The sequence below is a fragment of the Pongo abelii genome, chromosome 9, assembly GCF_028885655.2.
Source record: "Pongo abelii isolate AG06213 chromosome 9, NHGRI_mPonAbe1-v2.0_pri, whole genome shotgun sequence".
In the NCBI taxonomy this organism is placed as follows: Eukaryota; Metazoa; Chordata; class Mammalia; order Primates; family Hominidae; genus Pongo; species Pongo abelii.
Genome location: NC_071994.2, coordinates 123,639,874 through 123,652,381, shown reverse-complemented (window position 1 = coordinate 123,652,381; position 12,508 = coordinate 123,639,874). Strand labels below are relative to the sequence as shown.

General features: G+C 35.3%; 1 protein-coding gene across 6 annotated transcripts in view; it reads right to left on the bottom strand.

The window, feature by feature from the left end:
• Positions 1-12,508, bottom strand: part of ARHGEF12 (Rho guanine nucleotide exchange factor 12) — a 154,298-nt gene that overhangs the window by 70,600 nt on the left and 71,190 nt on the right. For 3 of the 6 annotated variants that reach the window (XM_002822591.6, XM_009247168.4, XM_063728236.1), the window contains exons 3-4: positions 11,900-11,985; positions 10,271-10,327 (exon numbers count right to left, since the gene is read on the bottom strand). In XM_002822591.6, the coding sequence (XP_002822637.2) occupies positions 10,271-10,327; positions 11,900-11,985 (143 nt within the window). Of the gene's footprint in view, positions 1-10,270; positions 10,328-10,590; positions 10,717-11,899; positions 11,986-12,508 lie in introns of all 6 variants that reach the window. The other 3 variants (XM_009247166.4, XM_063728235.1, XM_063728237.1) reach the window with 2 other exon arrangements.

Below are 12,508 nucleotides of genomic sequence, written 5' to 3'. Positions count from 1 at the left end.
GTACAATGGCTCATAGAAAACATATACATATAACAAATTACATATATATATACACACAGTGTATATACATATCTATTCTTGCTGATAATGACACATCATGAGTACATGAGCCTACTGTAGCTTAACATGAACCTTAACCCTTGAACTCATTCATGCCCTACACAAAAATTAAAGCAGATCATGGGCCTAAACATAAGCTAAAATTTTTCATAAGATAACACAAAAGGAAATCGTCAAGACCTTAGGGTATTAAAAAAACAAAAAAGGAAGAAAGAAAGAAAAAGAAAACAGATAAAATACATGTAACAAAATATTTTATAACATTAAAAAAAGACCTTAGGGTGGGTTTATAAACCATAAAAGAAAAAAAACCTAGGAAACTGGACAAAAATTTAAAACATTTGCTCTTCTAAAGACACTGGTAAGAAAATGAAAAGGCAGGCCAGGCACGGTGGCTCACACCTGTAATCCCAGCACTTTGGGAGGCCGAGATGGGCGGATCATGAGGTCAGGAGATCGAGACCATCCTGGCTAACACGGTGAAACCCCGTCTCTACTAAAAATACAAAAAAATTAGCCGAACGTGGTGGCGGGCGCCTGTAGTCCCAGCTACTCGGGAGGCTGAGGCAGGAGAATGGCGTGAACCTGGGAGGCGGGTCCAGCCTGGGCGACAGATCGAGACTGTCACAAAAAAAAAGAAAGAAAAAGAAAATGAAAAGGCAAGCCACAGAGAAAATATTCACAATACAGGTATCTGACGAAGAATTTGTATCCAGATTATATGCAACTCTCCAATCAATAATGGAAGACAAATGTTAAAGGGGGCAAAATACTTAAATAAACACATTACAAAGATACACCAATGGCCAATAAGCACATGTAAAGGTGCTTAACAGCTGCAGTCGTCAGGAAAATACAAATTAAAACCACAGTGAGATACCACTATACACCAACTAGTCTGGCTAATCATAATAAGTGGTAGCAAAGAGGTGGAGCAACTAGAACTCTTAGAACATTATAACACTGCTGGTGGGAATGTGCTAACATTCTGGAAAACTGTTTGGAAATTTCTTATAAAGGTAAGCATATATTTATATATGATCCATGAATTTTACTCTCAAGAGAAAGAACAATTTGTGTCCACAGAAAGACATACACGAATGTTCACAGCAGTTTTATTCATAAGAGCCCAAAACTAGAAACTCAAATGTCCATCAATGGATGAATGGATAAACAAACTGTGGTATGTCCATACAATGTATTAGAAAGGAAGAAAAGGACTACTCATACAACAAACATGGATGAATCATAAAAACATCATAGTAAGCAAAAGAAGCCAGTACGTAAGAAAGTAAACACTACATGACTCCAACATAGAAAAGGAAAAACTAAACTAAAACAACAAAAAGCAGAATACCAACTGCCTAGGGGAGAAGCAGGGAAGAGGACTGGGAATGACTGCAAAATGAAATGAAGGAACTTTCTGCAGTGATGGAAATGTTCTGTTTCTTAAGATAATGTTTACATGAGTATGCATATTCATTTGTCAAAATCTTCTAACCATACACTTACAATTAGTGCATCTTATTTTATGTAAATTTTACTTCAATAAAGTTGATTTTCAACATTTAAAAATGTGTTACCCCTAAATTCTAGAGACTTCCAAATACTAAATAACATATTCACCACTCTCACAAAACAATAAATTGTAATGAGGTCAGGAAATAACACATTAGAATTCAACCTTTGTTATCCGTTCAGTGTTACTTCCTTCAAGTAATTAGGACAACTATAAAATAGGATATGAATACATAAATCAAGTTAAAAAGAAGCATTCTTTATAAATTCTAGTATACAATAAATAGAATCAGAGATTCTAGCCAAGCATGGTGGCTCATGCCTGTAATCTCAGCACTTTGGTAGGCTGAAACAGGTGGATCACCTGAATAAAGTCAGGAGTGAGACCAGTCTAACCAACATGATAAAACAAAATCAGCCTGGCGTGGTGGTGCATGCCTGTAATCCCAGCTACTCGGGAGGTTGAGGCAGGAGAACTGCTTGAACCCGGGAGCTGGAGGCTGCAGTGAGCCGAGATTGTACCATTGCACTCCAGCCTAGCTTGGGCGACAGAGTGAGAGACTCTATGTCAAAAAAAAAAAAAAAAAAAAAAAAAAATTATTAGACTAAGCAGCATTTTACAGGAATCTTTCAAAATCCACGCTTGCTTTTGGAAACAAATATTTCACAACCTCCCTTATAGTTATTTGAAATTTCAAAATAAATTAGGTATTGTGACTTTAGAAATCAAGGCAATTATAACACTGAATACGTTTTTTCATACTATATTCGCGCTTCTCCGTTCTCCCACCCCACCTCACAAAAGCTGAAAATTAATGAATTAAAGGTTTCTAATATGGGTGATTGCAGTGCTAAGCAACCTGGGCTTCTTAAATAGACCTTTTTTCAGATGCCTGCAGAGAACAGGACGCCTGTAAAAGATGAGGGAAAAGCATATTTGGAGTCAAGGAGTTTGCTATGTTTGCACCTTTCACTTGAATAAAAAAAATATAAAGTAGTTAGCTTAATGCCTAACAAATATTAAGGGTTCACACATGTTAAATATTATTTTATTATGATTGGGGGGAGATTGACCTTGGATTTTCTCCTCTATCCATGCTACTAGTACAATTATAGTACTTTTATGTCAATAAACTCCTATCGATTAATGCAAATGATCCTTAAGAGGATCAATTCTGGCTGGGCGCATTTGGGAGGCTGAGATGGGCAGATAACGAAGTCAAGAGATCAAGACCATCCTGGCCAACATGGTGAAACCCTGTCTCTACTAAAAATACAAAAACTAGCTGTGCGTGGTGGCGTGTGCCTGTAGTCCCACGCTACTCAGGAGGCTGAGGCAGGAGAATCACTTGAACCCAGGAGGCGGAGGATGCAGTGAGCCGAGATCGCGCCACTGCACTCCAGCCTGGCGACAGAGACTCCATCTCAAAAAAAAAGAGGATCAATTATGATTTATGCCTAAGTTTTGTTTTTCAGCAAACAAGGAAAGTAGTTTTGGATGGGTAAGGAAGACAGAAGGGAAATTTAAAAGGGCAGAGCTTCTTGTTATAGGTAGCTTTAGAAGATGAGAGACAGCTGGACGTCCTTAAGAAAAGAATCAGTCTTCTTACAAGCTTTTCCTAAATATGCATACTGAAGTTAGGTGCCCCTCTTACAGACTCCCACTGCACCCTCTGTATACTCCTATTGTATCACCCTTACTCACACTGATTTGTATTTGTTTTTATTCTTTCATTAGATTTTATGCTCCAAAGGTGCAGGGGCTATATCTTGATCACAATCTTATCTCAGAACCTTGCATGTATTCTGGGACAGAAGGAAACTTACAAAAATTGCTTATGAATTAATGAAATTCAGACAAGTAGACAAGTCTAGAGACGAAAGGAAGCTCAGAAAGGGAGGTCATTGGAGAGAAAAAAACAGCACCATGCACAGTCAATTTTATAAATATGCCTAGAATCCTAACAGATTAATAAGAATCAAGAAAATCTATTAGTATTACTTCAGAATACAGCAAACCTGTTTTCTCCAATTCATAACGGTCTCAGTCTGATAACCTTCCCTCTTAATTCTACAGCAAAAGGAGATGAGGGACAAAGAATAAAGAGGAAAAGGAAAAAGAACTATGCACACATCCTATTCAATTTTTTCTTCTCCCCAAATCCACTGTATTAGCCACATTTATTATTTTATATTTACCTGCTAATGTGAGATTGATGTACTTTAACATGTACTTTAAATCAGTAGACCAATATAAAAAGTGTTACACATACCGTCAATTCAGAATCTATAAAATTCAAATTAACAATACTATTCTGTCCTATCTGTGGTGTCTGCATAAATTTAGATCTGTGGTAATAATTAACTGAAAACGAAGCCATCCTACCATTCAAAATTCAGAAATCCAGTCCTTCAAATGCTCAAATCTATTATGTTCCCTCTCATTCAAAATCAAAGGAAATGTTTTCTCTTTTTCTTCAGAGAAATATTCTATTTGTTGACCAGAAGCTGTTTTAACCTACCACAGAGGGAAAAATTCCACCCTCTGTAGAACTAAAATCACCAATACTGGCTAAATTATCATATCTTTGAACTATCCTTTTTGACATACACACACAAAAATCCTACTTCTTTTGTTTGTTTTAGCAAATTTGCATTGAGCATCTGTCCATACTAGTTGTTTAACACTGCAGTCCATAGGTGCTGTGAAGAACCCAAGACTACTTGGAGTTTCTGTTCTCAAAGAACATAAAATCCTGGCAGGACAATACTGAAAACAAATGGAGAAAAAAATGACAATGTTTAAGAATCAGAAAATGGTACAGATAGTAGGCCCTGTATATTACAGACAAAGCCAAAGATAAAAGTAGACTCATAACTTCAAAACAGCAATCTTCAAATTTCATTAATTAAAAAAAAACCCAAAAACCAGCTTTCATCATTTTTAGTTTTTCTGATTTTTACATCTCATATAGTCCATGGTTTTGTTTTGTGGCTAAATCCTTTATCATCTGGTATAAAGATTATTAATCATAACTACCATACGAATGTATCTATCTGTGAATATGAGTTCTGTAAGGCCACCTAATTACTTTGATATGTGCTATATGCCAGCACTTTGCATAGACACAGGCAGAGTGTTCAAAAAGTAAAACCAGTGAGACTTAAACTTCCTTCAAACGTAATCCTAACAGGCAGGCACAGTGGATTACACCTGTAATCCCAACGTTTTGGGAGGCCAAGGCAAGAGGACTGGTTGAGGCCAGGAGTTTGAGCACAGCCTGGGCAACTTAACAAGACCTCTTCTCTACAAAAAATAACAGTAATAATAAACACGTTTTTCAAAAAAACAAAAGACTTAGTCCTAGTAATACTTCTTCCGTCCCATTGTTCTTGGTGCCATATGAGTATTTCTTCACAGCTGTTTTTTTAAGTGCATATAGAGTAATGGTAAATGAGTGCATATCTCTATCATTGCACTTATCAAAATGTATTGCAATTCTTTTGTACCAGACTGTGAGCAACCAGAAAGTAGGTACAGTCACTTATATCTTTGTATCTCTATCCCTTAGTATAGTGCCTGGCATATAATGGGTGCTCACTAAATAGTTATTAAATAAATTTGAATTTTATACATGAAGGAAATTTTAAATAAACATATTCAAACACTTTCTAATTAGAAAAAAAATCACAGCCTTGAAGACTATGCAAAGTAGAGAAACATTTCTATAAGAACGCTAATTAACCTTCTGCCCTGGCAAAATTCCAACTATAATAATTTGATTTTCCATCTACCCCAAAATAACTCCTCTAGTTACAAAACAAACTTTATTTCCTGTCTCTTAAAAATCATATTTTGCCTAGAAGCTGATAAACCTGATATCATGCTTCATCTCATCAGTGAAGTAAAGATGTTATATCAAATTTACGTAAATACTATCCATTTCTTTTATTTCCTTAACATAACAAAAGACATATTTTTTCTGTTATTACAATGTGGCACTTAAAACCAACATAAAAAGATTGCTTCCTTCTTACTCAATAGGTAATTACCAACGATCATATTTTGAAAGTGAAAAAAAATATGAAGTTTCATTCTATAACTGTTCCTGAAAGAAGGCTATAACTCCTATAATGAAAATAGAGTGTGGAGCATATTAATGAAAATGGAGTGTTAAACATGTAAGATAACCTGTTAAATCTTCCATATTACATTGACTTTAGTGAAAGCACATTAGTCTTTCTTCACCTTTCATTTTATTTCATGACCAAACTTCTCTAAGTTTCAGCTCTTAAGAATTAGCTTCAGGGAAGGGAGTGGAGAAGGGCCATGTGCAACCTCATAAAAACAGCTCATTTTAAACTGGTGCCAGACATACATGTTTTATGAGTAAGACCTCAGATAATCCTTTGATTAAGAAGCTTCTTGATTCTAAATGCACAATCTTGCCAGCAAGAGGAGCCTTAAATTCCAAGTATGCTGATTTCATTTTCAGACCACTACCAGAAAAATGTCTCCAAGTTACATTTTCTTCTATCTTAAAGTTTTTCAGAAGGAAAGAAAGATTCAATTAGGATGAGTCAAGATCTTATTCCATCAATTTTCTCTACTAAAATACTTCCTATGTCAATCTCAACAATCATTCATTCAAAACTCACTTAATGATCGTTTCTCAGCCTTTTGGCTAAGATCAAGTGCAAAACTCACTTAATGAGTGCCTCCAATATGTTCAGCATTATGGGAGATGTAAAGATAAACATAAATATAAGTAATTAAATACAAAACAAGATGTCAACATTCAGAAACAACAAAAGTAGCTGGGCAATCCTAGGAAAAGGCAGTACTTGAATTGAGCCTTGAAAGATGAGTAGGATTCGAAGTTATAGGTGGTAATTCATTCAAGACAACAGAAATGGTATGTGCAAAGGAAGAATGCCAAAACATATTTGGAAAATGAAACACTGAAGGAGAATCAGAGTAGAACAAATTGGAAACAAATTGTGGCATTATTTTAATAACTACCTGTACTTTCTTAGCAAGTGAATGACCAAATTCTTACTTTAGTAATATTAATCTGACAAGTCAAGGCAGAATATAGAATGGAGAAAAGTTAATGAATCAATGTGAAACTGAAATAAAAGTAAGTTACGAATCTATTAAAACAGTCTAATAAAATGATGGACAAGGCAGTGGGGTTGAAACCAAAGAGTGAAGGATGAAAAATATTGTGACGGTATAATCAAGGGGACCTGGCAAATAGCTGACCACAGGGGACAAGGAAAAATGGAGAAGTCAAATATAACTTTAAGGAAATATAAGACTAGGTGAGTGGGAGAATGACAGTGTCATTATAAGAATTAGGGAAATAAAGAGGAAGACTGATTTCCAGCTGTAGAGAACAATGATGAACTCCAGTTTGGTCACTCTGAATTTATGGGACACTTAGACTGGAGACTGGAAGAAAGATTGGGGACAGAAACTTGGGTCATGCCTACATGTATAAGACAAGAGGGAAAAAACAATCAAATAAAGAGAGACAAAATAATTACAAAGAATAAAGAACCAGGTTGATGCAATATCATAGAAACCAAAGAAAGGGCATTGGCAAACACGGAGGAAAGGCCATGTGAGACAAACAGCAAGAAGGCAGCCATCTGCAAGCCAGCAAGGGAATCTTCTGACCTGATCACACTGACATCCTGATCTTGATCTTCTAACCTCCAGAACTGTGAGAAAATAAGTTTCTATTGCTTAAACCACGCAGTCTATGGTATTTTGTTACAGTGGCCTGAGCACATTAAGACAGCTTTAAAAAGACATAACTTATTTTCTTGAACCGAATACTGTCAGCAGGAATCTGTTCAGACACCATGACAGTGGTTAAGCAGCAGCTATGGTCTAACTCAGAATTCCCTTGCTGAATCTCTCATTTCCTACATAACCCACAAAAGTATTACTAAAATTAAGTATTATTAAAATTGTAGATCACAAAATACATCCATACACGTTTAATAGACTCTAACAGGTAGAAAGGGACAAATAAGGGGAAATGGAATAAATAACCAACTGACCGCACTGGGCAGAAATGTAACAAAAAAGTCAATACAAAGCAAACACTTGGTTTCCTTTTAAGATGCACAAAGTAAATCTATTTCACAAAGTAGCTCTAAAAATGGCTAAGAAGCCAGGTGTGGTGGCTCATGCCTGTAATCCCAGCATTTTGGGAGGCCAAGGCGGGAGGACTGCTTGAGCTCAGGAGACAGAGATCAGCCTGGGCAACATGGCGAGACTTTGTCTCTACTATTTCTTTCTTTTTTTTCCCCCCCTGGCAAATCATTCCTTCAACAACCTCATCTCTATTAAACAAACAAACAAACAAACAAAACAGCTGGGTGCAGTGGTGTGCACCTGTAGTCCCAGCTACTTTGGAGGCTTAGGTAGGAGGATCACTTGAGCCCAGGAGGTTGAGGCAGCAGTGAGTCATGATCGTGCCATTATACTCCATCCTGGGCCACACAGCGAGATCTTGTCTCAAAAAAAAAAAAAAAAAAAAAAAAAAGCCAAGAAAGTTTAAAATAAATAATATGTGAGTAACTAGCATTTTTGTTAAGTACTCAGCTAATGAATTTTACCCCGAGAAAACAATGTATAATCTCTAAAGTTTGAAGTAGGCTTATAAGACCCTACACTAAAGCAGAATGTCACCAGTTGCTATGATTCTACTCAGTAGTTTCAAGCTTTTCTGAATCCCCAGAGAGACTTTTTCATCTATGCTAACTGTACGTAATCTAAAGAAGTCTATTCACACAGGTGATAAAATATTTGTAATGTCAAAGAGATTTACGTTCGCATGCTAATTCTGTTCTAATTAACTCATCCCTCCGATGAGTGCTTTTTGAGGACTTGTGGACTCAGTTCCTTCCAAAAAAGGTATTTCAAGGGTTCTCAAAAAACAAACACACAGAGAAGCCACACCTTACTTTCCAATTACCACTTAAAATGTTTCTATCACTACCAAGCCAATGGCATGTCTGAACTAGTATTAATATTTCTATCACTGCTAAGAAAAATATTAGTATAATATTTCTAGTCAGAGGTTCCTAAATTGTTAGTCTTCATCCAAAGCACACAACAAGCTTCTAAATACACATCGCAGATCTAGGAAAATGGAGAGGAAGAAGAGAAATAGAACACTGCAAAGGCTACTGAAAAAGAATAGAGCTATAAAGATAATGTTCATGTTCCTAAGGAGAGGATAAACTATAGAAAGCTCTTTATATAGAACAGAAATATAGAGTCTCGAGGAATTAGGTAGTTCTTACTTATCAGTAGCCAAAATACTCTGGAAGGAAGAAAAAGCGTAAACTTGATGTGCCACAAGGCATAGTATACATTTATTGCTGAACTAATGTAAAAGGTATACCCAGAAAAAGCACTGGTCACAAAAACCCAAGTAAAGAACTATGTGTATACATCTAACATAGAAGAATTAACTGGTTTAGAACCAAACACTGAGCTTTCATAATACTAAAAATATCTGATATGGGCTCAAGTGCCAGCAGATGTGAATTATCAAATGTCTTAAAAAGGGGAGGACAATTCCTGTATTTTTTCCTCTCCTATATATCAAGCTAGGAAACATCTGCACCTGGGGAAGCTTCTACTCTATAGACTTGTGGCTCTATTAAAGATGACCTGATTTCCCTTTGAGGCCAAATTTGGAATCTTCCTTAAAAAAATAAATAATTTATCAGTCTTTCAGAAATTATTTAAAAAATATTAGCTCCAGGTAATTCCTCTCGTATTCACTTTTCTCAAAAAACAAAAAAACCAAAGAAAACCCCAAAACAAAACCCTAATCAGACTCCAAAAGAAGGAAAGAGGGCAGGTAAAACTGCAAAGGAAAAGGAAAAATAGGTATGAACCTCACAAACATCGTTTATTGTATCTTTGGAAGACAGGACACAGTCTAGAAATATTAGCATTTCAATCATCTGCTGCAAAAGTTGACCACTCAGGTTAAACTTGCTCTTTGTTAAGATTACTTAAAAGGTACCATTTTGAAATTTTCCCATTCCGATTAAGCTTCAGAGAAACTTCTCAAAGGCACAAATTCTTCAAGCTATGAAAATAAAATACTTACGTATTTTTGCCATCGTGGATAAATTATACAAGAATGACTTTTCCACATGACGAGGCAATTAAAAATAAACAAACAAAAAAATGAAATAAAAATTCCAAAGAACTGCTAATACGTCTAAATTACACCAGTATTATACTTAGAGGAAAAGACTTAATTCCTCAAATTCTTCATAATCCAAATTCTGCAAATGAGATGTGGGAAGAAGATGACAAGAATTCAAAGCCCATTCATGTTATTTGGAGGAACCTGACCCAAACATATTAGAGATAATCACCTTCCTACCATAAACAAGACGGGAGAAGATGGGCAACGTGGCCTACTCTTAATCTACAATGTTAGTTTCTAGCAACCTTAAGCTTCCACATCACAGCCACGTTAAAACCCCAGGCTCCCTTTCCCTGCAGTAGATCATGCCATGCACAGCAGACACAAGAAAGGCTGCAGTTATTTAAAAAGAAAGAAAGAAAGAAAGGAAAAAAAAAGAACAGAAAAGGAACACCATGAAGCAAGCTCCAAAGGGCAAGGCTGAATTAGCTACATTAGCTTACCATATATCTCGGATCTACTCTCCTCTGAACTAGACTTTGTCTTCTTGGAGGAGCTATCTGCACAAGAGCGGGAGAAAAGGAGAGAGATATAGAAAATATGGAGACCAATGTAAGGGGAAAAATTCATGGGGAAAAAAGAATGAATCATGATCAAGTTAAATCGTGCAAACACAAAGTATGAACATAACAGATGACAGCACTTAGAATAGTCACAAACAGCACAGGTAATGACATATTTTAAAGATTTATCGAAGAAAAGACAGTGCAATAAAAATATGTTCAAACAAAACAACACATGAATAGTATACAAAATATATCACCTGATAATTGTAGAGATGACAAAAGCACTAAAAGCTATAATGATCTCATTATGAAGCACTGTATACATCTTTGCTTAAATCTGTCTTTGGAGATGGGCACAGCACAGACGTAGATACAAAATAAACCTAACAAGATTATATTTTTGTGAACACACGGCAGAAATTTTTGACCTTATTGGCAAGACAATACCTAATCATGTAAATGAAAGCCTCTGAGCCCCAAGACTACAAAATTAGGCATCAGAATGGAAAATTCTCTCTTCATGGAGATCCATAAGTGACACAATACACAGTCCCACCACCAAAGCCTCCTAAATTGATGATTGGAATTTCATTTTACCTACTACCCAAAATGCAGAAAATTATTATCTATGTGCCTCCTAGATAATATTTATAATATTTCTTCAAAATAAAGGAGTTTATACTAATAAAGTATGAAATGTCTTAGATAAATAAAACATACTATTCTCTATTAAATATTTAAAATTATATTTCTGAGTAAAAATACCTAAAAGTAGATACATTATTTTTATGTATCTGAGATTGCGGGATTTACTTTGTCTCTTGTCAAAGGGACATGCAACTGAATAAAATAGTATGTGCACAAAAAATATACATCAGTTTCAAATGAAAAAAGCAAGATTACCAAGCACTTTCTAGGAATCAAACATGGAGTAAGTTTACAAGGAGAAAGCAAAAGGAAAAAGCCTAGATGTTTTAAAAGGAGATCAATCTGGAAGTCTGTTAACGTGACAACCCTAGGAAAGATCAACACTGCTTAGGTTGAAAGACAGCTCTTTAAGTTCAGAATACTTTTTGACTGAAGAGAAAGGGATTTCTATTCATTTGTTTACTCTAAAATGAGACAATCTATTAATTTGTGAAACTGATTTATCTAAAACTCCAATTCACCATAATCACAATTGAATTTTTAGATGACTACAGAAGTGTAGAGTTGTTAGAGCCTTGGTTTTATGACATATTACTGCTTATACCATGATTCAACTTAATACTGAGTCCTTGATCTGACCAAATCTCCAATTATTATATAACCATTTCTATTATTATCACTATTTAAAGATATAATATACTCTACAATGATACTTCTGTAGTGGAATGTACAGTGTTGGAAGTTAAAAATGCTTGCATTCCTGCTAAATGCAAAGGCTTTATTATGATATAATTGGAGGAATGTGAGAGTCCTAAAACAGATCAAACAACTATTCCTGAGTGTTTCGGGTAGCTTAAGCTCTATTATTCTGAACTTCACTACTCTCAATACTCTTTGAAAGAATGAATAGTGTTTTACCTGTGGGGTCAAAATCATGTGATGCAATGCGCTCAACTTTCTGCTTCTTATCTGTTGGTGACTCTCGGTTCAAAATACTTCCATGCCTAAATTAAAGCAAAGTAATCACATGCTTAGTGCAAGAAAATAATTGGAATAAAAAATTTAAAATTCCAAAAGTGGATCTTACAAGAGAAACCAGGAAATCAGTTTACTTTACACAGCACCATAAGCCTCTCTAATTTACATTTTTCAATAAGTTTTGGTGATACACAGTCTATTTACTTGATTATAAAAACTGCTTAAAATAATTAAAAATAGTATTCAGCATTAAAGTCTCTTTTATTCTTAGAAGTAACTGCTTACATTTTTTTTGTATGGTTTTCACAGGTCAATACTATCATTTCCATTTAACAGACAAGAAAAAAAAAACACAGTGCCTAAAAGGAATTAAACCCATTCTCCAACTCTACATATACTATGATCAAGTTCAAAATCACTGCATAAATAGAGCATGCATGAGAACGGTTTAAAATGTAAAAAGCAGCCTTAAGCAAGCCTCATTTTAAGCCTGCCGATGTAGTTCTAGCCACAGAAGTCTTAGCCAACCACTTTAAGGACCAATGACAT